The 24,787-nt window shown below is 41.8% G+C and overlaps 1 protein-coding gene across 1 annotated transcript in view; it reads right to left on the bottom strand.

Annotated features, from left to right (window-relative positions):
* LOC306760546 (solute carrier family 12 member 9) overlaps positions 1-18,020 on the bottom strand; it is a 67,009-nt gene extending 48,989 nt beyond the window's left edge. Inside the window, exons 1-6 of the mRNA XM_079246441.1 lie at positions 17,609-18,020; positions 11,437-11,571; positions 9,098-9,235; positions 7,965-8,276; positions 4,870-4,977; positions 4,681-4,792 (exon numbers count right to left, since the gene is read on the bottom strand). Coding sequence (XP_079102567.1) covers positions 4,681-4,792; positions 4,870-4,977; positions 7,965-8,276; positions 9,098-9,235; positions 11,437-11,571; positions 17,609-17,819 — 1,016 coding nt within the window. The 5' untranslated portion in view covers positions 17,820-18,020. The remainder of the gene's footprint in view (positions 1-4,680; positions 4,793-4,869; positions 4,978-7,964; positions 8,277-9,097; positions 9,236-11,436; positions 11,572-17,608) is intronic.
* Between the last annotated feature and the right edge of the window lie 6,767 nt (positions 18,021-24,787).

The following is a 24,787-nucleotide window of genomic DNA, read 5'->3' as shown; positions in this document are numbered from 1 at the left end:
CTGCACAAAAAGCTAAATTAAATTTCCAGAATTGTTTCTAAACGTCTAAAGTTTTATTCCAATCATGCATTATGAAAGCATTGAATCTGCTGTGTACAATGCTCTGATTGTAATCGTGTATCATTATCTATGATTAATTATATCTATAATATGGTAAAAATGATGAAAATATGAAGATATAAATTAGCTTTTTGAGTCAACAGTGACATGCTGTAATAAAGTTTCAGACATGCAAAGTAAAGCCAAAACATTTAAATCTTTTGTCTTGACTGTTGAATCTGCCTGAATTTACAACTAAATCAACTTTAACTCCAAGTTTGTAAACTTTTAATTTATAATATACAAGGTTTTTTTTTCTAATTTCAGGAAGCATTTTGGCAGAAACGAAATGCTTCTTTCAGCTTCCTTGCAGACATTCAGTAAACTTTTATGATGTACTGTAGACTGTGCTGCTTGTATTTATCTGCTGCTGAAACGGCAGTGAATGAAACTCTTCGTCTGGAAGCAGGAGATGAAACTGAAAGCAGGTAAAACAGTCGTTACTTCCTGATCATGGCTGCTTTTCCTGATGCGTCTGTCAGATGATCATCTGTTGGATTGCTACCCTTTCCTGTCCAGCACCGTTACATACAGAACAGCAGTCAGTGTGCCGTATTTTACCGACAGACTTGCTCTACGAGGGGAGACGTTAAATATACGTCTGTCTTTGATATTCAGAACACATTTATTCTTTTTATTGTGATCTTTAGTCCTGATATGACCATACTGAACCGGGGGAAACAGAGGAGTGGAGAGGAAGGCACAGGATTCAACTGAGCAGTACTACAGGATGCAGAAAGTAGAATAATAATTTGATTCTAAAACACAATAGTAATCAAACATTCCTGCAGAGGAAGGCAGGAAACAGCCTGAGACCCCGAGGCCGAGCAGGCCGACAGGACAGAAGCTGCCGCCCATCCAGACCAGATCTGAAGAACCCACAAGGCTGGAGCCGCCGGTGTGACGGAGCAGGGACACCAAGCAGCTCAGGGTGATGATGAGCAGACCCAGCGAGGGGGGGGGGGGGGGGGGGGGGGGATTTAAAGCCTCGGTTCATCTGTGATGGCACTCTGGGGTCTGAAACTCAGGTCTTCCAGACCCAAGCCCACCTCTGCAACACTAAGCGACCTGATCCCATCTATGATTTCTTCTGCCTTTAACGCTTCAACTCGCTCACTCACAGTATTTCATATCAGGTGTTTAGTCATGCATCTAGACCTGGAGGGGCCACATCTGGAGGCGCAGCATCCAGTCCAGACCGAGACGCTGGAGCCAGAAGCCGGATGAATCCAGCAGCATTTACAGATAGTCTGTCAGCTGACACTGATATCAAGGCGACCAGGCGTCTGCAGCCTCTTGCAGCGTTTTCAATGAGCTGCAAACGAAGCTGCATCTTTTCTGCATCATGTCCGACTCCCTTTGAGCTCAGACCAGGATCCACTCTGCAGCAGTAAGAAAACATCTCCAGCAAACGTGGAGCTCATGTGGACAATATCACAAATACGTCGTCCAGTTTTACTTTCACTTCAGCAGCTGCAAGTGTGTCTTAGTTGTCTGTGTGTGAAAAAACATTAAATTCATATTTTACTACTGTCGGTAAGAAACAACAGAGTGTTTGGTTCAGAGGAAGATATGTGGCTTAAGAAGCTGTTATCAGTGAGTGTGGCAGGCAGATGCAGGGAGGACAAGGTGGAGCAGGGTAAATGATGGCTGTATCGATCTCCAATGCTCTTTAATAGCCTTGTCATGTCAGTTTAGCACCTCGGCAACACTTATAAAGCTGCATCAATACTGACGTCTGGCAGCTGACAGGTAGAGAGACTGTTGGGAGACGGGGGATAAACAGAAAAAAGTAAATACTAACAACCTCGTCAAAGAATGCGAGACTCACAGCTCTGATCAGAAGAAGATGCTTGCATTGAGGTAAAGGTCTCTCACAGAATGTACTTCAATACTTCAGCTACAAATGATACAGTCCTACTAGAAACAGTGCAAACTGGTGTTAAGTTTAAAATCCACTAATTGTGTTAGAAACTCATTCTTAAAGACAATTGTTTTGTTCTTTGAAAGACGGTGAGTTTGATAAAGTACAGACATTGTGTTCTGGTTAGTACATGTTTCATTGTTATATATGTATTATTGTGAAATGAGTAGAAGTCTTATTTTATTCTGAAGGTATAAAACCAGAAGGAAGTGGGTCTGTGTAGAAGTGGTAAACATGGCGTCAGTTAAATAAAGTTAACGTTCGACTTCGAAAGTGAGGTTTTTTTGTTTTTTTTTTGTGTAACAACTGGGACCTGAACCTGCAACATCATGCTGCTAGTCGTGCAAAACAACTAGAGGACTTCCACCTCTAATGTTTTATCGGTTAAGTTGTATTAACTATAATGATAATAAATGGAGAGGGATGATTCCCAAGTAAAAAAACTTTAAAGACAACAAGCCTCAGAGGACCTGCAACACAAACCAGAAGCCCAGATCTACATCTCAGACTCTCCAGGCCTCAGTCAGCATGATGTTACAGTTCATGACTGATAGAAACAGACTGAACAGGTCTGGCTTGTTTGACAAGGTGTCAGCAGAACGACTCTCCTCTCTAATTATTTACTTAAACATTAAGTTAGCTGAGGCAGATGTAGGAGCAGTCTTCTTTCAACCAGAAAGTTGGAGGATTGATTCCAGGCTTCATCAGACTGCATGCCAACACACTGAACCCGGCATTGCCAGGAAATAAACTAACAGGAGCAGTTTGACCGTGTCTCACGTGCTGCTCTTTCTTTCTATCAGGGATGTGTGGTGTCAAAACACAAGGCTGCAAACAGAGCAGCTTTCCTCCTCCAACGTAAATGAGTGTTATTTATGAAGCAAAAGCCTCTCTTGCCTCACAAGGAAATGATGTTTCAGAGTAAAATGCATCCAAAGTGGACGGTGAAATCCACCAGATCCACCTTGGTTTTCATCAAATGATTTGCCAGAACGATCCGCTCTGCTCTAGACTGACGTGGTTTCAAAGCAGCGCAAACAGAACAGGGGTGGAAAGCGACGGTGGATCTGGGATGCTTCAGAACAGAAATGTACCGCGGCACACCTGGTAGAACCACTCCCGTTAACTCGTGTCGCTGCGATCAGCTGCGAGGGCACGGCGCTTCACGTTCGGTGGAAGGGAAGCGAGCTGCAGGTAGTGTGAAGCACTTTGAATGGTCAGCATGACTGGAAAATCCAGTACAAGTCCATTTATTTAAAAATAAATAGCAAGATATTGCAGATGGTAAAACTTCTCTCATTCTTCTCTGTACTCTACAGTGTTTTAGTGTTTGTTACACAACCTTCACAAGTGTCTAAATGAACAGGTGTGTGATCCATGAATGGAACAAAACATTTCTTCGTTTATTCAGAGCTGGTCTTGTTTTCCTCTTGCTTTCATATTTTGACATGATGAGACCAAGACGATGCCGAACAACTGATCAGCAGAACCTCGCCATTGTTAGGATCCAAACAGGGAGTTCACAGATGGCGTGTCATCAGCATGATGTAACAGAACTACAGACAGACAGGAAGAGTCACAGAAAGGTGTATCCGTTGGCTACATCCCACACTGATGAACCTCACCCTGTGGAACCAGATGGTGAACTCAACTCCAGAGACACCCACGTGTCATGTTGGACCATCTGAAACTGTGGTCTGCGTGGTAGACAACCAGTAAGAGCACCTGGCCACTTCACCAGGCACAGGAACCGTCTTGCATGGAGCATTTACACTGGACGATGAACCTCTGGAGCTCAGCGCTTTCCTCTGATAAAAGTCGATTCAAGCTGAGCGAGAATGATGTTGAGACATCAAGGAGAGCGCTCTGCATCGCTGCCGTCAGCAGACGAGCCTTCGGTGGCGGCGTTACAGTGTGGCCACTGAGCAGGTGTGTCCAGTCAGTATAAAACGGCCCAAACTGGAAACATTTGATCAGAATGAAAAGCAGCATACTGGGAGAAAACCAAACAGATGAGCACAAACACCTCATACAGCCAAGCACGGTGGTGGAGGGATGATGATCTGGACAGCTTGCAGTCATTGTGTAAACCATGAACTCCTCTGGACACCAAAGTATTACAAGTCAAATGTATTAAATGCTGTGAGATAGAGAACTAATTGTTTCTATTTTAGGATGTGGAAGTTTAAAAAGTGAAGTTTTCACACTGTAAAGCTTCATTTTGCAGTTCAATCATAATATAGCTGTAATATATCACATAAGATCATCTTCTGGTGTTTTTCATCCATGGTTTAAAATGAACCACTGCACACACTGCAGCCATTTGTCCACTTTCACTCTCGCCTGTACTTGACTTTGATTAAACAGACACCTGCATCAGATTACATTCAGTTGGATTAAATGGTTTTATAACCATCTTTTCCTGAAACTCTGTTCTGTCCAGTGAAGCAGAAAATGAGCCTGATGCTGTTTAAGCAGCAAATTTCCCCTCCTGAATACACAACATGCGAACACCTATCACAGGCAAGCATCGGGTTTTCATTTGATGTCGCATGTTTGAGGTGGTTCTTCTGCTTTTCATCGTAATATCAGAACATTCAGAGCGGAACTGAAAACGCGGAAATGAAAACAGGAAACAACATGAACTTCCTACAAACCGATCACAGGAGCAGGCCACAAGAACGCTGAGCAGGTTGTAGATGATGAAGGTGAAGATGACTGCAGTGATGGTGCCGCGGGGGATGGCGTAGCTGGGATTCTTCAGGTCACCTGTCGGAGGAGGCAGCTTTAACCTTACGTCCTCTTCCAGGTTAACATGAACCCCTCTCAGTTGCTCCCTGACCCACCTGACATGTTGGAGCCCGCCATGATGCCGGTGCAGCCGTTGAACATCACAGCAAACACTGTGGCGAAGGTCATCATCGTCCCGGTTGTGTAATCTGTGGTGTAGTCAGCTGCAGAAAGAACAGGAACATGACTGCGGGTTGGTTTTTATCCAGACCGCCAGGCTGAAAACAGGTTGGTGAGCAGCTTCAGTCAGCTTGAAGCTTAGAGTTCAGCTCAGTCTCGGGATACGTCAAATTAGCATCTAAAATAAGAAGATTAGTGTTTGGTGGATTATTTCCTCATTGTAACAAAGCTTCTTGCCAATGAAGCTTAAACAGATGGAAAGTCTGTTAATTTCCCTTTTAAATGGAGCCAAATGGAGAGAAAATGTATGTGTGGATGAGGAGCAGAGTCAAGTATGAGTTCTGCCTCCACCTAGTGGGTTAATCAGGGACCATTTCCAGAGGGTGGATAACCCATCTGGAGTCATGACCTCAACCCCGCTGTAGGATCATTGTTACAACCCTCAATGGGGTTCGTCCAGGCGTAAACAGGGGTGGCAACATTAAAAGAAAAACAGGAAAATGCGCAAATGAAGGCTTTATTTTGGACCCACTAGTCCTTAAAAGCATCAGATCAGAAATCAACAACCAAACAAACCCGACAACAAAAGCATAAACCAAAGCTGGCACCAACCCAGCGGTAAACACAACAGCGTTAAATCGAACACCAAACAGTCTCCTTCACAGGAAAGAGTGACAAGCTGTGGCACCAAGGCTCAACCAAAACACAGCTGCCAGGAACGAAGGTTGGGGACAGCCTTTATTCGGGTGCTCAGTAGAAGGTCCGGCCAATCAAGAGTAGCTGGGCATGTGGCGACCAATCAGCATCCAGCACACATCAGCCTGAGGGCAGCTCCAGGAAGAAAGCCAGGTGTATCAGATCCCCCAGGTGATGATGAGCTAGATGACTGGCCATGGGCCGAAACAATCATCATGGGGCCAGAATGACCAACAGACTGGTGACAAATACTGATTGAATGGGATGCCATCTCACAGCTGTTTGGGACCAGCGTGAGGTGGAGGAGCCATGAGAAGAGACGGATGCAAGATGGCGGAACCAGCTGTCGTTACGCGGCGCCAAACAGAAAATCGCCTAAAGTTTAGTGGTGCTGCTTTTAATAAAATAACTGTTTAAACTGCCTCTACGTCATAGTTCTTTATACCTTTATCGTCCAATAGAAGACATGTTTCGCTGGTGGAGAAGCCAAACGTGTCTTTGATTGACAGGTTTGGCTCCTCATGAAAAACTGTGCTCAGGTCTTCATGAACACAGCTGACAAACTCATCTCTGCTCCTCATCCCACAAATATGTTTTCCTTCCAAATGTGTTTGATTTAAAAGGAAACAGACTTTCCACCGTATGAGATTTATTCCCAAGCAGCACAAAGAAAATCCACCAACCTTTCTTTCAGTTCACAATCTGGGTAAATACGCCAGTTTCTTTTTTTACTGACATTAAAACAACATGAAAGAAACTCCAAAATATTAACAAACTGTATTTAAATAGCATTTTGACCTCTTAACCCTGTAAAGGGACTCCCATCTCAAGCACAGCAGGAGTTTTTTTAATCATTATTTACAGACTGAAAGAAGGACTGAAGCCTTTTCCAAATGTGTCCACCATGGCTGGACGTGTCATGTTTTAGTGTTTTTGTGTTGTCTTTAGTTCTGGTTTCCTGTCTCATTTTGTACTTTTTACCATTTGTGTTTTTGGTTTATTTCCTGTTTAAGGTCACCTGGTTTCAGTTAAAGCTGCGGTAGGTAATGTTGCTCAGAAACATGTTTTTTTCTTTACTCTGGGTAAAGTGGTTCCTCGTCCTGCTAGTAGTCTGTATATTTTGTAATCACGAACAATAAGAAATATAGTTAGACCTTCAGTTTACTGTAAATCTGTAAAAACTCTGACCAATCAAAACATTAAGACCCAATTTCTTATATTTCGTAAGCTTCTTCTTCCGGCTCCCCTCCTCCCCCTCCAGCAGCACATACCTGATAGCCACACCCTGCATATAAACAGCGTGTTAGGATGAAAATACAAAGTAGTGAAGAAGAAACTCTGAAGGCAAACATGGCTGAGAAAATGCAGGAAGGATTTCCCGACCCGGCTCGGTTTATTTGCCTCCTCCTGCTAAACAGCCGAGAAAGAGAAAATAGTTGGTGGAAAAAGCTGTGAATAAAAAAAAAAAAAACCTTGGCTCACGTAAGGAGCAAAACCAGAGGGGGAGGAGCCAAGACAGGGGGTGGAGCCAAGACATGGCACCGCTTTCACGTCTTGCTAGCCCCCCCCAACATTACCTACCCCAGCTTTAGGTGCGATCCACTCATGTCTTGTGTTTTCCATGTACATACACCACCTGGTTTCTGTTTTTATTTGCCTGTTTGTTTGGAGTCTCGACATTTCCTCTGCCTTCCTGTCTCTCCGTTCTGCAATCTGTTCCACATCTCCACGCATCGCAGAAGGACATGACGAAGTTATCTGATACCTAGTTCCCCTTTTAATAATGTTTGATAAAGTAAAACTCCTGGTGGAGAATTCAGGGTTTGCAGTGACACCATCTTTCTGTGTGTGTGTTTTTGCACACACACCCAGTTAAACCAGGATTTAACTTGAAGCATGGGTGTGTATGTAATCATTTTCACGTGCACATGCCTAAGTAACAAGTTAGCTCAGTAATCATGTGCTTGAATATAAATCCTTGTAAACTGAGCAAAGTGCTCACTCAGGTTTTCTCAGACGCCGAGATGGAAAGAGCACAAGATCTAATTAAAGATGGAGGGAAAAACTGGGCTGTCAGCCAGCGGAGGACAAAGGTTCTGTGCCGTCTGTCACCGGGTTTATGGGTGCTTCAGGTCAACCACTGCATGAAACCAGCAGATTCCTCACTGTCCTGTCCGAAAGCAAGAAGAAAACACGGAAACGTTCCCGATGTGGAGCAGATGAAACTGCAGCTAAGTTGGATTTTAGGGAAAAACTTATGTTAACCACACAGATCGGATAAAAAAAAAAACGCCCGACTGAAAACTAAATGTGAGCGGAACACAAGTCGCCCTACCCCTCAGGTTCCCGAGCAGCGTGTCCAGTTTGAAACCAGTAAAGTTGGCTGTGGTGGGAAAGCTTGTCCCGTTGGTTGGTGGGTTGTAGACCGGCAGCGTGATGTTTCGAGGATGTACTGCGAAGAAGCTGATGAAGATCGTGGCCAGGACTACCATGACGATCAGGAAGATGATGAAGGTGGCCTTGGCATAAATGTGGGCTCCCACCAGACACACCAGAAGGCACAGCAGGGCGATGCCAGTAGCGTACAGCAGAGACCACCAGTAGCCTGACGGCAGGATCTGGTAGGAAGACGGCGCCACAGTCACGTCTGGGGAAACACAGCAACATGAATTAGAATGGAATTTCTATCAGATAATATGAAGAACCTAGATAAAAATAAAAAAAAATTTAAAAGTGTTAAAGGGTCACATTCACACCATAAAATCTCAACCTTCCCCCCAAAAATCACCTGAGCTTCATAGTGCCGGTTTAACAGATTAAATCAGTAATTACATGGATAGAATAGAACAGCTCGGTGAATGAAAGAAACTGTTTATTTTTCATTAAAAAATATTTTAATCTTTTATTTTGAAGTGACAAATATGACTGTAGTCTGAAAGATATGATAAATGAATCAGAATATAATAATAATTCTCAGCTTTAGAAACATAAGGTGTATTGCACATTTTATTTCTGACCCATAAAAAAAATCTGCTTCATTTTAGGAAACTTGATGGAAATATAGATAAATGTGACTTCATGGCGAGAAGGGAGGGGCACGCAAATAAATTATCACTCAAAAAGATTATCACTGATCTATACATGTGTTAATTTATCTATTAAACAGAAAGACTAATTATGATTATAGCCGTTTGATAATGGACAAAAAAGGCATTCAGCTGAGAAAAAGATTTTGATGCTTTCATGAATTTTCAACAGCTTCAAACACACTGGACACAAGGAAGGAATATGATCATATGTCTAATTTAAAACAGCACACTTCCATTTGATTAATGGCTAAGTAAGTTCAGGCTGCCAGTTTATATTTCCCCCACACATGCTGGAAGATGTTTTCCATTTTCTAGTTAAAATATTGCACCCAAGTTTGAATGTTTAATGCATTTGTTGTAGAGCAAACCGTAAAATTACCTTCTGGGACTCCATACGAGGCCAGGATGGCTTCAACCAGACCGAGAACATAGAGGGCGCTGCCACACACGTTGGCCAGGAAGAACATGAGACCGATGCCGCCGCCGAACTCTGGGCCCAACGCTCGGCTGATCATGTCTGAGGCGCACGTCAAGGTCAAGTTGGTGTGTGTGTTGATAAATAAAATATTCCTTTTCCAAAGCTCCAGTATCCAGGTAAAACAATTGTGTAATAAATCCTTATCAGCCTGTCAATTTCAATCCATTATTTATCTGAATCAACTCATTTCTTAAATTTCCCCACCTTTCATTTTAAATCTAAAATATATAATTCAAGTGAAAACTAAAATCTGTAAACGAGCAAAACGAAGGACAAACTATTCATAACAAGCTGGTTGCATAAGTGTGGACACCTTTAAAGACACATTACGTAACTTTCTGACCCTAAAACGCTGCGTTCCGGACTTGTTTGATGACATCTATCGTGTGCATTTCCACTTCTGAGAAACACTTCACAACTTTAACATCCAGCACTGCATGACGTTGCAGCAAAGGTTCTTTTCAATCACTACAAAATGGATATGAAACACCGTTTCGAACAAGCAGCATCACTGATTCAGCAAAGAAACACTAAAAGTTTGTCTCATCAGACCAGAACACATTTTCCAGAAGGGTTTAAAAGATTCGGTGCATTTATAGTCAGGCTTGGATGGTTGTCTTTGCTAGTAAAAGCTTCAATCTTCAACCTTACCCTGTGGTCCAGACCAGGGCTAACTACGAGAACTGCAGTCCTGCAGGTTAGACTGACTTAACCTTACCTGAAACCCTATGAAGTTCAGCACAATGGTTCCATCATTTCAGTCAGGTGTGTTGCAGCAGGGATACACTGAACATCTGCAGAAATGTAGCCCTGATAGGACCAAACATGAGCCCCGTTTCCACCAGCAGGTACGGCACGGTATGGGATGGCTTGGTTTGCCTGATCAGTTAGGTACAGTTGGATTAAACCTTCACCTGGTAGGCCTGGTATTGGCTGAATAGCGATTGATGTGGGAGCTGCATAACAAGCAAAGCCCTCCTTGACTTATAAGGAAGGTGGCGACCCAGAATCAAAGGAGAACAGTGGACATCCAGCAGGTTTCTTCTTTCCTCCACTATGTATTCAACACAGAGCTGCTCCTGCTTTGCTCCTATTGTTTAGTCACACATGAAGTGATGAGCATTTCCACCAATCAGTGCACTGCTTTGTGTCAAGCTTCACCCTTTAGTCAGACCGGTAAGATTGGGACCCCAGTGGAAGGGTCCCAACATCTGTGACGGCTTGGGTCGGAAACTATGTTACCCATCAATCAAAGTTTATTTCTACAACACCGTATAGCAACACACAAGCTGGCCAAGTGGTCAACATCATAAAACCTGCAAACACACATTACAATAAAGTAAATAGGAAGCAGTCAAAGCCCAAAACTGATTATAACATATAAGTACTAGAAGTATGACTAACATTACCTTTCCAGTTTTCGTCCATAGAAATGCAATAAAAGTGTACCGAGCTGTCCCATACCAAACCAGACCCATTGGTGGAAACGGAGCCACATGAGGAACACTGGACAATATACTTCTACAACTTCCTACAGCTCCTTCAGCAATGCTGGAAGCCTCCTACAGAACTCTTGACTGCAGAAGTTAAATTAAAAGGTTTTGCTAAAATATCACGTAAAGTGTTTCAACACCTATCCATCCAGCTTGGTTTCAGTGTTTTAGTTTTTATATTTTTCTCCTAACTGATTGTAATACACAGGTCCCTAAAGGTGGGAAAGGTCAGATTTTGTTTTATATCATAAAAACTGGACATTCTAACAGGGTTAAAACATAAATTTACCAGCACATGGGGAGGGTTGGGTAAGCTGGGCTGTTGGCATGTTTGCGTACTGTGTGTCGAAGCAGGCATTTCCACCCATAATTACATCAGACATGGTAAGTTATGACTTCAATAACAGTGACTGAAGGCGTTTTCTGAAGTTATAAAGGCAGACACGCAGGCCTCCATCCAGACACTTTAAAATATCAGTTCACCTCCAGATTGGCAGATTTCCCACAAACAAGTTGGTTTATGCAGGAATTCCAGCAACACAAACAGGATATGCGACACAGATGACAATCAAATCATACTTTAGTAAACGTCAAACACAACTGGAGTAAAATCCAGAAAAATGTCAACTTTGTTGGAGTTCAGCATCTCTGTGGGTTTCATTCATACCTGATAATGTTACAGAGAGCTGACAGTCACATGTAGATCGTCAGCATGTGTGTGTGTGTGTGTCTTTGTAAAGAGGATACAATAAGCTCCGCCAGCATCCAGAGCTCCGTTGGTGGAGATGGCGCACACTGACAGTACAGTCATACAGATAATGAAGTACGCCACCAGGAACATGATGATGGCTTGGTACAGTCCAGCATGGCCCACCACGAATCCTGCAAAGACGAAACCAACCCAAAGTCTGTTAAAACACATCAAATGTTTTTAGAAAATCCCATTCTGGAGCCGAGTCCGACTCTAATCAAACTTTTAAAAGGGTGAAGATATCCGTCATGGGAAGAACTGGTCGAGTTGGATCGCTTCCTGGAACAGAACATTTAGCCGAGTCCAAAGTGTCTCCAGTGGAAATCCACCGTCAGGAATTTTCCACCAAAAGTGGAATTTTCCAGCAGTAAAACTACAGGAGTCTTTATCCTTTTTTTTGTCTCACTTGATAAAGTGTCCCAGCTGATATGACGCCTTGTAATCTACTACTACTTTGGAAACAAAGAGAGAACAACATCATGCATTTGCAGCCTTCAGATAAACAGAAAGCAGGATTAGAATCTCACATCTTTTACATGTGGAGGCGAGATGACTCTTTACAAAAAGCACATCAGACATGCATGTACATTTAGTTAATACTATTATTATCCAGATTTCTTGCCTATGAACTCTAACTTTGCACTCTGGGCTTGACTATTTAGCTTTATGTCTTGCGCCTAACAGGTCTGCAGTGTCATAAGCATGAGTGGAAATACAAAAAGTCCAGGATCGCAGCTAAAAGCTCATTAAAAGCTCATCTATGACCACTAAGCACATTAAATACATAAAACAAAGTCTGGAAAAAATGTATAAAAACACAAATTCTGCATCCCTGTGAGCCCCAAATGGCATGTACACATACAAATGGCACCTCACACATCAAAACAACTTGGTAACACTTTACATTGTAGCCGGTAATAGTATGGAAACATGATGGTAATACAGAAGAAATAACCAAGTAATGCCCTTTAATTACCAAAGTACTAACTTATATCCTGGTAGTAACACTGCGTACATCATGGTAACAACAGGCTGAAGCTGAAGTTAAAGGGTAGTAAAGGGCGCGTAACCTACAGAGGTAAGACGGAAACTAATAAGGTCAAACTATTTGGTTGTACTATGGTAATATTGTGGTAATTACTCAATGACTGTCTGGAAATGTTTACAAAAAAATACATAAAAACAATGAAAATTATGGTGACATATTGTCATTATAACCTAATTATAACTGATCTTTCCTTTGTAATAATCATTAATCGGGGCTGTGAAATAATCAGTTGCATGTTTCCATCTTTTTTCCTGGTAGCATTACGTTAAACCCTAGATCTGCACATAACAGCATGGGACAACCTTTAGTTTCTGTGTAATAACCATAAATCAGGGCAGCAGATTGACCAGTTATTTTTCCTGTGTTATAACAAGACAACAGTATAACAACAACAACATGAAAACAACATCAGTGTTTTCTATAAAATAACAATGAATCAGGCTGCAGAATGATCAGTTATTTGTTTCAACATGGAAACATCATCAGTACTTTCTATGTAATGACCAGGATCTCTAAACACACTGAGTATATGTACGACTGTAGCCTGATGAACATGAAGCTCTGGTAATTGACTTGGTCATGTATAAGTCCATCTTGTCTCAGTCTGGGGTTACTCCAACGGTCACCAAGATATATATTTCTTTACAAAGCAGCAGACCTTTATTATTCAGTGTGCGGGCGCATTTTAACTTCTAACGGTCGCATCCAAGCCGCAACAAGCTATTCGCATACAAACAAGGACAAAACATAATGGGCAGCTATCTGAACGACAGCCTTGTGGTTGTGAAGATGAGATTGGAAATGGACAACCCTCATGCAGGCGTAGCAGCAGTCCCACCTAACCCCGAGTTGTACACGGTTAACAGATTTTATAGGAAGAGCCCTGGCTGCTCTCGCTGGGTTTATGTCTTTGTCCTTCTGAGAATAAACTACCTTGATAAAGACATTGAAACATGAAACGCATACCATTTCTGAACAAATCCCTGATCAGATCCCCGATCGGTTCGCCGAACAGATTCCAGATCAGATCCATAAACAGATCCCTGACCGGTTCGCCGGACAGTTCCGCAGTCGGCTCGCCGGACAGTTCCGCAGTCGGCTCGCCGGACAGTTCCGCAGTCGGCTCGCCGGACAGTTCCGCAGTCGGCTCGCCGGACAGATTCCCGATGAGAATCCCGATCAGTTCGCTGATCAGATCCATAAACAGCTCCCCGACCGGTTCGCCGGACTGATCCCTGACCAGATTACCAATCAGGACACTGATCAGCCATGTTTCTAGTTGCAGAAAATGTCTGAAAAGTCTTTAAAACGTGAAAAACTAAAACAGCTTTCTGTTCAGTTTCAGATGACTCATCACAATGTTTCCACCTCAGAGAAAGTAAAACTGAAACCACGAGTGGAAAGAGTCACGGCTTCCTCTCCAACTGCGAGAGTCTTAAGTTAACGCTGGACATGAATCATCAGGAGTCGTCGTGTTTCCTCAACCTCAGAACAAACTGTTGCCATCATCACCTTTCTACGGCAGACCAGAAAGGACAAACTTTGAAATAACTTTAGATCCGTTTGTGCTCTTCAGAACCCCTTGACCACTTCTTCTGAGCACTTGGAAGAAACGGGTTTTACTGGGATTTTATCTGCAGTGTCAGTAACATTACACACACTGGACCTTTGAATACAAGTGTGTTTGGAGGAGATAGAACAGCTCAATGTAAAACTTTCCACTTCCACATGAACAAAAACATCAGTCACATCTCAACCCTGATGGACAAAGTCATGTGTATTCAGAATCAGAATCAGAATAAATTGTATTGCCATTGTCAGTGAGTTACAAAATTCACAAACTAGGAACTTGCTTCGATGCTAATGTGCAACATATAACATTAATAAAGTAATAGTATAAAAGAAGGAATATTAGTTATGATAAAAAATAAAAAATACTTTAAAAATGTAATATAAAATAAAAGGGCATACAAAGGAAATAAGTATATCTAGAATATAAAAAGTGCAAGTAGAAAGATGATACTAGTATAAGAAATAAAGTGACAGGTGTAAAGTGACCATGTGATGAGTCCAATGTTTTATAAAGTGTTCATGAGTCCAACGGCAGAGGGAAAGAAACTGTTCTTGTGGCGTGAGGTTCTGGTCCGGATGGACCGTAGCCTCCTGCCCGAGGGGAGTGGTTCAAAAAGTCTGTGTCCAGGGTGAGAAGGGTCAGCTGCTATCCGACCTGCACGCCCCCGAGTCCTGGAGACGTACAGGTCCTGGAGAGATGGAAGGCTGCAGCCAATCACCTTCTCAGCAGAGCGCACAATGCGCCGCAGTCTGTGTCTGTCCCTGACCGTGGCTCCAGCGTACCACACGGTGATGGAGGAGGTGAGGATGGACTCAATGATGGCCGTGTAGAACTGCACCATCATCTGGGCCGGCAGCTTGGCTTTCTTCAGCTGCCGAAGAAAGTACATCCTCTGCTGGGCCTTTTTGATCAGGGAGCTGATGGACGGCTCCCACTTCAGGTCCTGTGTGATGGTGGTGCCGAGGAAGCGGATGGAGTCCACAGTGGTGATGGGGGAGTCTGTCAGGACGAGGGGGGGAGAGGGAGCTGTGACTTTCCTGAAGTCCACGATCATCTCCACTGTCTTCTGAGCATTGAGCTCCAGGTTGTTGCTGCTGCACCAGGACACCAGCCGGTCTACCTCCCTCCTGTAGACAGACTCATCACCGTCAGAGATGAGCCCGATGAGGGTGGTATCATCCGCAAACTTGATCAGTTTAACAGAGTCATGGCTGGAGGTGCAGCAGTTGGTGTACAGGGAGAAGAGAAGGGGAGAAAGTACACATTCTTCCCCAGCCGCACGCTCTGCCTCCGGTCCGTCAGGAAGTCAGTGATCCACCTACAGGTAGAGTCGGGCACGTTGAGCTGGGAGAGCTTGTCCTGGAGCAGAGCAGGGAGGATGGTGTTGAATGCAGAGCTGAAGTCCACAAACAGGATCCTAGCGTAGGTTCCCGGGGAGTCCAGGTGCTGCAGGATGAAGTGAAGGGCAGGGTTGATGGCATCGTCTACAGACCTGTTGGCTCTGTAGGCGAACTGCAGAGGGTCCAGGAGGGGGGAGGTGAAGGACTTGAGATGAGAGAGGACCAGGCGCTCAAATGACTTCATGACTACAGACGTCAACGCCACAGGCCTGTAGTCATTAAGTCCAGTGATACGGGGCTTCTTGGGGACAGGGACGATGGTGGACAGCTTGAAGCAGGCTGGAACATGGCAGGACTCCAGGGAGATGTTAAAAATGTCCGTGAAGACCGGAGACAGTTCGCCTGCACAGTGTCTCAGGGTGGCGGGGGAGACACCATCTGGGCCGGGAGCTTTCCGTGGGTTCTGCTTATGGAAAAGCTTGAGCACATCCTCTTCTGTCACCGAGAAGGCAGTGGAGGGGGAGGGGTGGTCAGAGGGGATTGTACTATCCACAGTGGTGAAGGTGGTGGGGGAGGGGTGTGGCTCCGGAGTGGCTGAAGAGACTTGTGCAGTGAGGGGGGTGGAGGAGGGGTGTGAAACTTCAAACATGGCATAAAAGGTGTTAAGATTTTCAGCCAGTTGTAAGTCATCAGCAGCAAGTTGGGCTCTAGGCTTGTGGCTATCATTACTGATAGCGTTGCACTGTTGGACACATGGTCCACATCATCACATTCTTCTGCTGACACGTTCAACTTGGATCAGCAAGCGGCGGCAGGTTGGAACGATCCATCTGCGTGATCAGCGCAGAAAGTTCCTAAATACACTGAACTTTAATCCTGATGAGATTGTTTACAGTAAAACATGTTTTTTTCTGTCCAATGCAGAAAACCCTCCGTCTGCCTACGCCTGTGCAGCAGTTTCACATCCACACTGAAACTGCTACTTCCTGCTGTCTAGCATGTTCAAGTGTGAAAACAGTGTGTGTGTGTGTGTGTGTGTGTGTAGGGGGGTGGAGGGTCCACTATCCAGCAGCTGACATCTCACGAGACTGGGAGGAAGTAGGGAGGGTATGAGTGAAAAAAATGTCTATGAGCAAAAGAGAAAAGAATGAAAAGGGAAGCAAAGAACCTGAATAACTGAATCAGAAAGTAAAATGCGGACGCTTATCTGCAGCTTTTGTTGCATCAAACATTCGCACAAGCTGTTAGGCTTACCAATTTACTCTGATTACTGAGAAATTAGTAATCAGTTTACCCCATCAACCAATCAGAGACGGAGGCAAATCAACAAAATAACCTGAAAGATTCAGCACGAGTCATTCTGAACTCATCCTTTGACTTTTTCCATCATCAATTATTATGATTTAACCAGGTTACCAGGCCAGAGCAGAGGTGAGGGAAACATGATGTAGTGACATTAAATGGTAAAAGTCTAAAAGGGATTTCCTGGTTGAGACTGGAGTTGAGAGGGATGAAAAACACAGCTGTGATTGGAAATCAGCTCAGAATAGGAACAGAACAACTTCTGTAAATGTCAGTGATTTTGACAGTGTCATTAGTTGTTATGCGGATTTCAGCTCCTTTCATCTTCACTTCTACAGTAGTTCTTGCAAAGGTCAGATGTCCTCACACTCAGATTTTACTTATAAGCAATGAATCACTGTATGACTGAATTTTAAACAGACCCCTGCTGTTTAGAATCTACAAAAGCAAAACAAATTATATTAAAAATGACTCAATATGAAAATAAAACAAATATCCACAGATTTAAAAAAAAAAAAAAAAAAAAAATTAAAATAAAAACACAGAAGATTTAAATAAAATTGAAAATTTAAAATACACAAAGATCAGGAGAGGGGGAAAAAAAAAATCACAAAAACAAGCAGAAATGGACAAAAAAACCAAAAAACAAAGAAATGGCACACAAAATTAAAGATCATGGGGTAAAAATATAACACACACACAAAACGCAAACACAGAAACGGATGCACATTATTGCACATTAAATAAAGTTGCACACATAACCATACCACAAATACACATTAAAAAAGAAAAATCACGCACACCAAAAACAAAGACACATACAGAAATAAAACATTTCAACAAAACAACAGAAGAATAAAAAGTCAGCCAGAAGATGTGCAGTGATTGCAGCTGGTAACACTCACCAATCCTGAGAAACAGCACCACGCTGAACATGGACAGCAGGGTCGGAACCACCACCCCGAAGAACACGGACAGCTTCTTGGGTGGCCGCGGTTGGGCCGACCTCTGCCCCGGGAGCTGCTCCGGGGCTTCCCGGGCAGGAACACACCGCTGTTCGGATTCATTAACGCTGGAAACGAGGCGGTAGTGAAGCAGAGGAGTCCGCTCTGACATTGTGATAACTTAGAAAAGCGTCCCGGACAGACGAAAGATGTGTCAGCGCTGATTTACCGCAGAGATCCAGATTTTTCGTCAATAAAACTGCAGCTGCGGCGAGAAGTGATTGTCGGCTGCTGCAGAGTAAAACTTCACCGGCTACATGGCACAACAGACAGGTAGTGGTTTGTTGATAAATATATAAATATTAAAATAACTTTTAAAGTAACCCACGCGGGAAACCTACATGTCTTTGGCTGAACTGAGATAAAAATGTCAGATAAAAGCTGGAAGACTTCATTCGTGTGGTCACAGCGGTTCTGAGTTAGTTCAGTGATTAGCTCCGGACAGAAAATCATGTGACACACGGACGTCACGAGACGTCAATCACAACCAAACTTCCGGTTTTTACCTTTGACTATACAAGCACTGACAACTTTATATGTTTTTATTTACAATATAAAACGGCAAAGAAAGGCACAATAGCTCAAATTTATGCAATGTAAGTATTATGTTAGTTTAGAAGCTGAAAAGATACAAACTTCTACTTTTTATAATTTGTTTTCATACTTTATTATGAAAGTAAAACTTCCGGTTTATCATGTGTGTGACGACTTAACCTGACAAACTACGATCCCTTCGGGTTTTCCAGCCTGTTGCTTTCGGTCATGTGATTACTGTGGCTGGACCAATAGTAGCAGCGCATTCCTGACTGACTGACAGACAATTGACAGCTGCTAATACACTGAATCATTATTATTATTATTATTATTATTATTATTATTATTATTAGACTGTTGCTGGTGGGCCTCTTATTGCATCTTTTAAAGTGGTACTGTCATTCACATTTCAGTCTAATTTATTTTAATATGCAAGTCCAGAAGAGCAAGAAATAATCAACCATTTACCACAAATCCCTTTATTCATTGTATATTGATCCTTTCAGATCAACATCTGCCAGAAACAAGCGAACTGAAGGTGGGTGTGGCTTTCCTGTCATGAACGTGCACAGCCTAAAGAGGAAGACCAATCAATGAGTCCCTATCCCTGGACGTCACTAGAATTTTGAAGTAGAAAAAAAACGCCCTAAAACCATAGACCGTATATGAAAGATGGACGGAGCCTCCGGCAGTAAAAAGTGAAGCCTTTGCGGAAGTGCATAAAACTGCAGTTCCCCCTTCATCCACTAGGGGCTTCAAAACAGAGCTAATCCCCATAGACTCCCATGTTAAAAAGACCAACTTCACAGCAGAAATAAACATGTTTACAGCCTCGTTCCATTATCCATTATCGGTTAATAGGTCAGGTTTACCTTCATGACAACTGTGGGGGGAGTGAATTTTTATCTAACTTTCCCGTTTAAAAGTAATTTAATCTCAAAATTCTGCATATTTAGGAGCGTGTCCCTTTGATTGACAGATACCCGATCTCCCGCTTCAAAAACGAAGAATGTAGAACAACCGCGGTTTTTAGCCGGTTAACAACGTAAATTAGCTTTAGCTCGCTTAAATCTGTTAGCTGGTTAGCTCCTGTTAGCTCCGAGTTAGCTCGGTTTGCTTTTAGCTACGGAAAGCTCGGAGTTCGCTCGATGTCAATCATCGACCATGACGCTCACAGCCCCCCTCTCAGCTCCACCTCTTTGCCCATATTTGTATTTTCTGGGCGAGAAGACTCGCATGCCAAGATGGCAATGGTAGGAACCGCCCACCGAGCTTCAATTCAGCTCTTCAGAAACCTATGGAAGACGTCACGGAGGCTCCACCCATCTTTTTATATACAGTCTATGTCTAAAACCAATTGTTTCTGTCACCATGGAAACCAAATCTAGAGAGTGCTGGAAAACTCAAACATGCATTTAGGTGATAAAAAATGGCAACGCTGATATGTCTGATGAGTATTCCAATCGACTCAAACTTTATTAATAAAACAACACTATAACACTGTAGAAAGCTCAGAAAATTAGGAATTGCATCATAGAGTTGCTTTAAATGAGAGTGTCTGTTTTATACTGTGAAATGAAGTTCACTGAGAAAAGACACAACTTCTTTTCTTATGAAACCCCTTTTCACCGGTAATCACAATAAAATCACGCTGATATCAAGATCTATTTTGGTAAAGGGGATATCTTTGTCTTGACAACATGCAAACTCCACACAGATTTGAGCCTTGTCATTGTTGCTTTAAGAGGACCACCACACCACCCTGCAAGCCCTTATACTGTACGCAACACAATCTTTTCAAAGAAATAAATAGCACATAACAGTCTTCATGTCAGTCTTCTCAAGATACCACAAGCAGCTTTACACATATATACACTCCACAACTGTACATATATTACATCTACATAAACTAAGTAAATGTACATAACATCAACTAAATCAATTAAAGCTATAAAAAATTCTGTAGTTACATAGTTTTAGTTATGTTCTATTTGGCAACAAAATATGTTATAATATAAATGTGTACTCCTGTGTTACAGTGGCATGCTGTAGTTTATTGAACCCATGTTTACCTTAAACTGTGTCTTTACGCATGTTAAATAGCTTATCTCTCTCGCAGAGATCAGTTCCTAAAGTAATCATGTAAAAACTTTTGTGTGGACCAAGAATGAAATATATAAAGGTTGAAAGGCACACAGCAGTTGTCATCCAGCACCTACAGAGGGAGCCACGATCACAGCTTTGACTGTGTGTTTCATAATATTGAGTGAGGAAACAAAAATCTTTCAGTCTATTTCCAGCTAAGGAGTCTTTTTGATCTTGTTTTGAGTGTGAAATACTCAACTAAAGCAGAACATTTAAAGTTATTATTTGTTTTTTCTTGACAGTAAATTCCTTGAGAAGCTGTTTAAATTGCATTGCATCTTTCACACCCAGTTTTAGTTACCTCCCAGTTCACACACACAGCAGAAAGTTGCCGTTGTAACATTACTGTAATAAAACACACGTAACCTGAGAACATTAATACCATAATCAAAAACTCATCCCAAGTCCTTTACTGATAAAATAAATATTATTAATAAAAGTTGCAGCTAGTTTTTGTTGGGGGTTTTTTTGTTGTTGTTTTTTTGTTTGTATGTTTTTGTTTTGCTTAGTAAATTATTGGAATGAACATTTCACAACTTGTTGTATCACAGTGGTTCTCAACTTTTTTTTCAACCTTGCATCCCCTGTGGAATAATTTTTTACCCAAATACCCCCTAAACCAGTGGTTTTCAAACTGGGGGTTGGGACCCCATTGGAGGTCGCAAAAAATTTTTAGGGGGTCGCCAGTTAATTGTTAAAAAAAAAAAAAAGCCTAGATTTATCAAATGAATTTGAGATTGTTACAAGGTCTGTCAACAAACTATTAATGCAGAGATAAAGCTGTGAAATTAGCTGGCATTAATGCATAAACAACAACAAAGTTAGTACAAATGTCATTAAAAAATCAGAATTTGGCATTATCTTCTCATGAGAACACTTTGCAGGTGTCTTATCACAAAAAACATCTTATCCTGCTTATTCATAAATATTTTCACACTTTTCCAGGCTAAGAACACTCATTTAATATGTCACGCAATTAATCACTGTATTGTTGCATGGGGGTGGGGGGTCGTAAACACCAGCGGATGTTATCTTGAGGGTTGTGGCTCAAAAAGTTTGCAAACTGCAGAAAAATGAATGAAGTTTCAACAGTATTTTGCTTCAGTTACACATTTACATGATTTCATTTTTATATATTTTGTTTGCTATTTTTTAAATCTATCTTTTTAATATAAAATATAAAATGATACATTGTTATATTTTTTATCAAATATAAATGGATTAACTATTGCATCATTTTTTAAAAAAATAAAATAAAAATAATATTTCCCAAATGAATGTATTAACTTTAGATGTATTAAATATATTCTATTACAGAGTCCATTTCCATTTTTTTTAAACCAATATTAACTTTTTTGTTTTATGTACATATTAGATCAATTTTAGACGTTTTCACATTCATTTGAGCTTCCAGATCAGCATGGATCTACATGTGTGAAGTAATCACATGAACTGACTCACCTCATCATACAAACTGAAGTCACATCTGTTCAGTCAGAAAGACAGAAGAAAAAAAAAACAATTGATTTCTCTTTGTTTACTTTCCTTACGTCAAGAGATTTCATGTTTGCAGTGTGGCTCTCTGTACATCTTAGCATGGACTGCTAAGCTTCTAGATTTGCTTAAAATCAATAGGATATTATATAAAGCTCATATGAAATAACATTATTCATTACAGTTGTTGCTTTCTCTGATTTTTTTTTTGTTCGTGCCATCTGACTTCAGGCTTTCCTGATTTGAGGGGGTGTTGAGGTCAAAATTCCAGTTTGTGCAAGCGAGGCCCAGCTAGCAGGAACCACAGTAGCTGTCAGTATTCTTTGTGCTAACTAGCAATGCTAGCATGCTATCACAGAAAAGCAAAGAAAAGCAGCTGTTTTGGCAGCATGTTGTCTGTGTCGTCGCCAGCAGGGTAGGCCACAGGATTTCTCTTGAAACTCTTTGGCACTGATGTTTTTTAAAGAGAGGATTAGTACCAACAAGTTTTCCCGCATTGATGAGTTCTGCATGAGCTACTAATCCTTTGTGATTTCCAGTTTAAGTGCAGTGTGGGTTCCAGTCAGTTGAATCCTTTTGCAAGCTGCATCTGGGTCTAAAAACCCAACATGGCAACAAACACATGTCAAATCATTTGTACTCAGGCTGTGTCAAGGATCTTGTTTTGCTTTTGGGTATTATCTTCAGCATTCTTGAATCCAGTGCAAACAACAAACCAAAATATTCATTCTGGCACAGTTCTGTTAAGCAAATAAAACGCTCCCAGTTATTTCTTCTTGGGTCTTCGTCAACATGACAGACGCTCCCAGTTCACACAGTGTCCTTTCCGTTAGCTAGAGTTGCCATTATTGACGTCAATTTTTGTGCAGATATCTACAGCAAGGTGTCCTAGCCTTCCCTCCAGAAGCACTCTGTATGTTTCCACCACTGTCTCAAAGCTGGTCGTCCTCCTACAGATCTGTCCTGATGACGACAGTCCAACACACTGTAAGATAATAGAGTCAGTTACACACACTTTACTTCCTGGATGCTATGCAATGAATGGGGAACACGTTTTCCAGATCCTTTTCAGCCATTTGTCACGTCTTGCACGACATCAATCAGGCCCTCCGTTAAGAGAGTTTTCATAATGGGCAGGCTAGTGCTAAAAGCTACTTGTGACAGGAAAACAGAGGGTAAAAGAGGATAATCTAAAACACCTCAAATCTAAAAGAAAAAAAATGGAGGTTCAAAGGATTTAATATCTACATCAAACATTGTTTACATTTTTTCCAGATGCCCTGCAGCAACAAAGTCAGTGAAGTGTTAATAACAGCAATGCCATGTGGTAACACGGATCATGTGCTGACATGGATCATTACGAACAGATCCTGTAAAAGAATGTAAATATGTGAAAAATTATAATGGGTTTTGGTTTTGGTTTTGAATTAATTTAGATCAAAAGTGTCAAACTCCAGTCCTCAAGGGCCAGTATCCTGCAGGATTTAGCTGTTTCCATGCTCCAACACACCTGACCAAAATGAATGAATGAGTTGACAAGACGTTGTTGGATCCATTTGATTTGAATCAGGTGTGTTGGTGCAGGGAAACAACCAAAACCTGCTGGATACTGGCCCTCCACGACTGGAGTTTGGCACCCTGATTTAGGTGGTGAGGAAAAAGTTTGTTTTGTCAAAGTTCAATGCTCTCTCTGCCATTAAACGTCGCCTTCTGTCCGGAATTATGCTTGCCAAAGCTAGATTTTGCTTTTTGTTTGTCTGCATGACCATACACTCAGGTTCTTTAGGAATTTTTAGCAACTGCATAGTTTTTGTAACTCCAGCCATTCATGACCCTTTGAGTCAAATAATATAGAACTTCAACATTAGTTATCACAGTTATGCAGATGACATGCAGCTTTATGTGTCTTTGTCACCAGATAACCACAGTCCAATAGACTTACTGTACCAGTGTTTGGAGCAAGTAAACACCTGGATGAGGGAGAATTTTCTTCAATTAAATGAGGACAAAACTGAGATTATTCTGTTTAGTAGCAAAGAGAAGAGGGTCAGCGTTGGTAAACACCTGGAGACTCAAGCTCTCAAAACCACCAATCAAGTCTGTAACCTTGGAGGGTTGATAGACTCAGATCTGACTTTCAGCTGCCACATAAAAGCTTCACTAAGAAGCTTTTTATCAACAGGATTTAAAGTTTAGTCTCCCACAAAGATCAGGAGAAACTCCTCCATGTATTCATCTCCAGCAGACTGGATCACCGTAACGGTCTTTTAACAGGACTTCCTAAAAAGAGCATTAAACATCTGCAGCTCATCCAGACCGCTGCTGCTAGAGCTTTAACTAGAACTAAGAGGTCTGAACACATCACACCAGTTATAAAATCTTTACACTGGTTTCCAGTCAGTCACAGGATAGATTTCCAAACCCTGCTGGATGTTTAGAAATCCCAGAATGGTTTAGGACCAGAATACATCTGTGATCTGTTCAGAGAATATAAACCAAGCAGAGCTCTTCGATCCAAAGACTCGGGTCAACTAGTCAGGACCAGAATCCAGACTAAACATGGAGAGGCAGCATTTGGCTGTTACGCTGCAAACAAGTGGAATAATCTGCCAGTGGAGATTAAACTTTCACCAAATGTAGAAACTTTTAAATCCAGAACATTTCTTTTCTCATGCATGACATATGCACAGTAACTTTTAATTAATTCTATTTTAAATTATTTTCATATCATTTATAATTTCATTGTGACTTTGCTCTTTGTGTTTTCTTTTATGCTATTTTTTGTCTTTTTTTTTTTTTTTACACCATCTGTAATGCTTTTAATGTTTTATGTAAAGCACTTTGAATTGTCTTGTATATGAAAGGTGCTATACAAATAAACTTGCCTTGCCATTCTCCAATAAAAAA

This window comes from Telmatherina bonti, assembly GCF_933228915.1.
Source record: "Telmatherina bonti genome assembly, chromosome: 9".
Taxonomy (NCBI): Eukaryota; Metazoa; Chordata; class Actinopteri; order Atheriniformes; family Telmatherinidae; genus Telmatherina; species Telmatherina bonti.
Note: the sequence above shows the minus strand (reverse complement) of the source record. Positions and strands in the feature narration are given on the sequence as shown.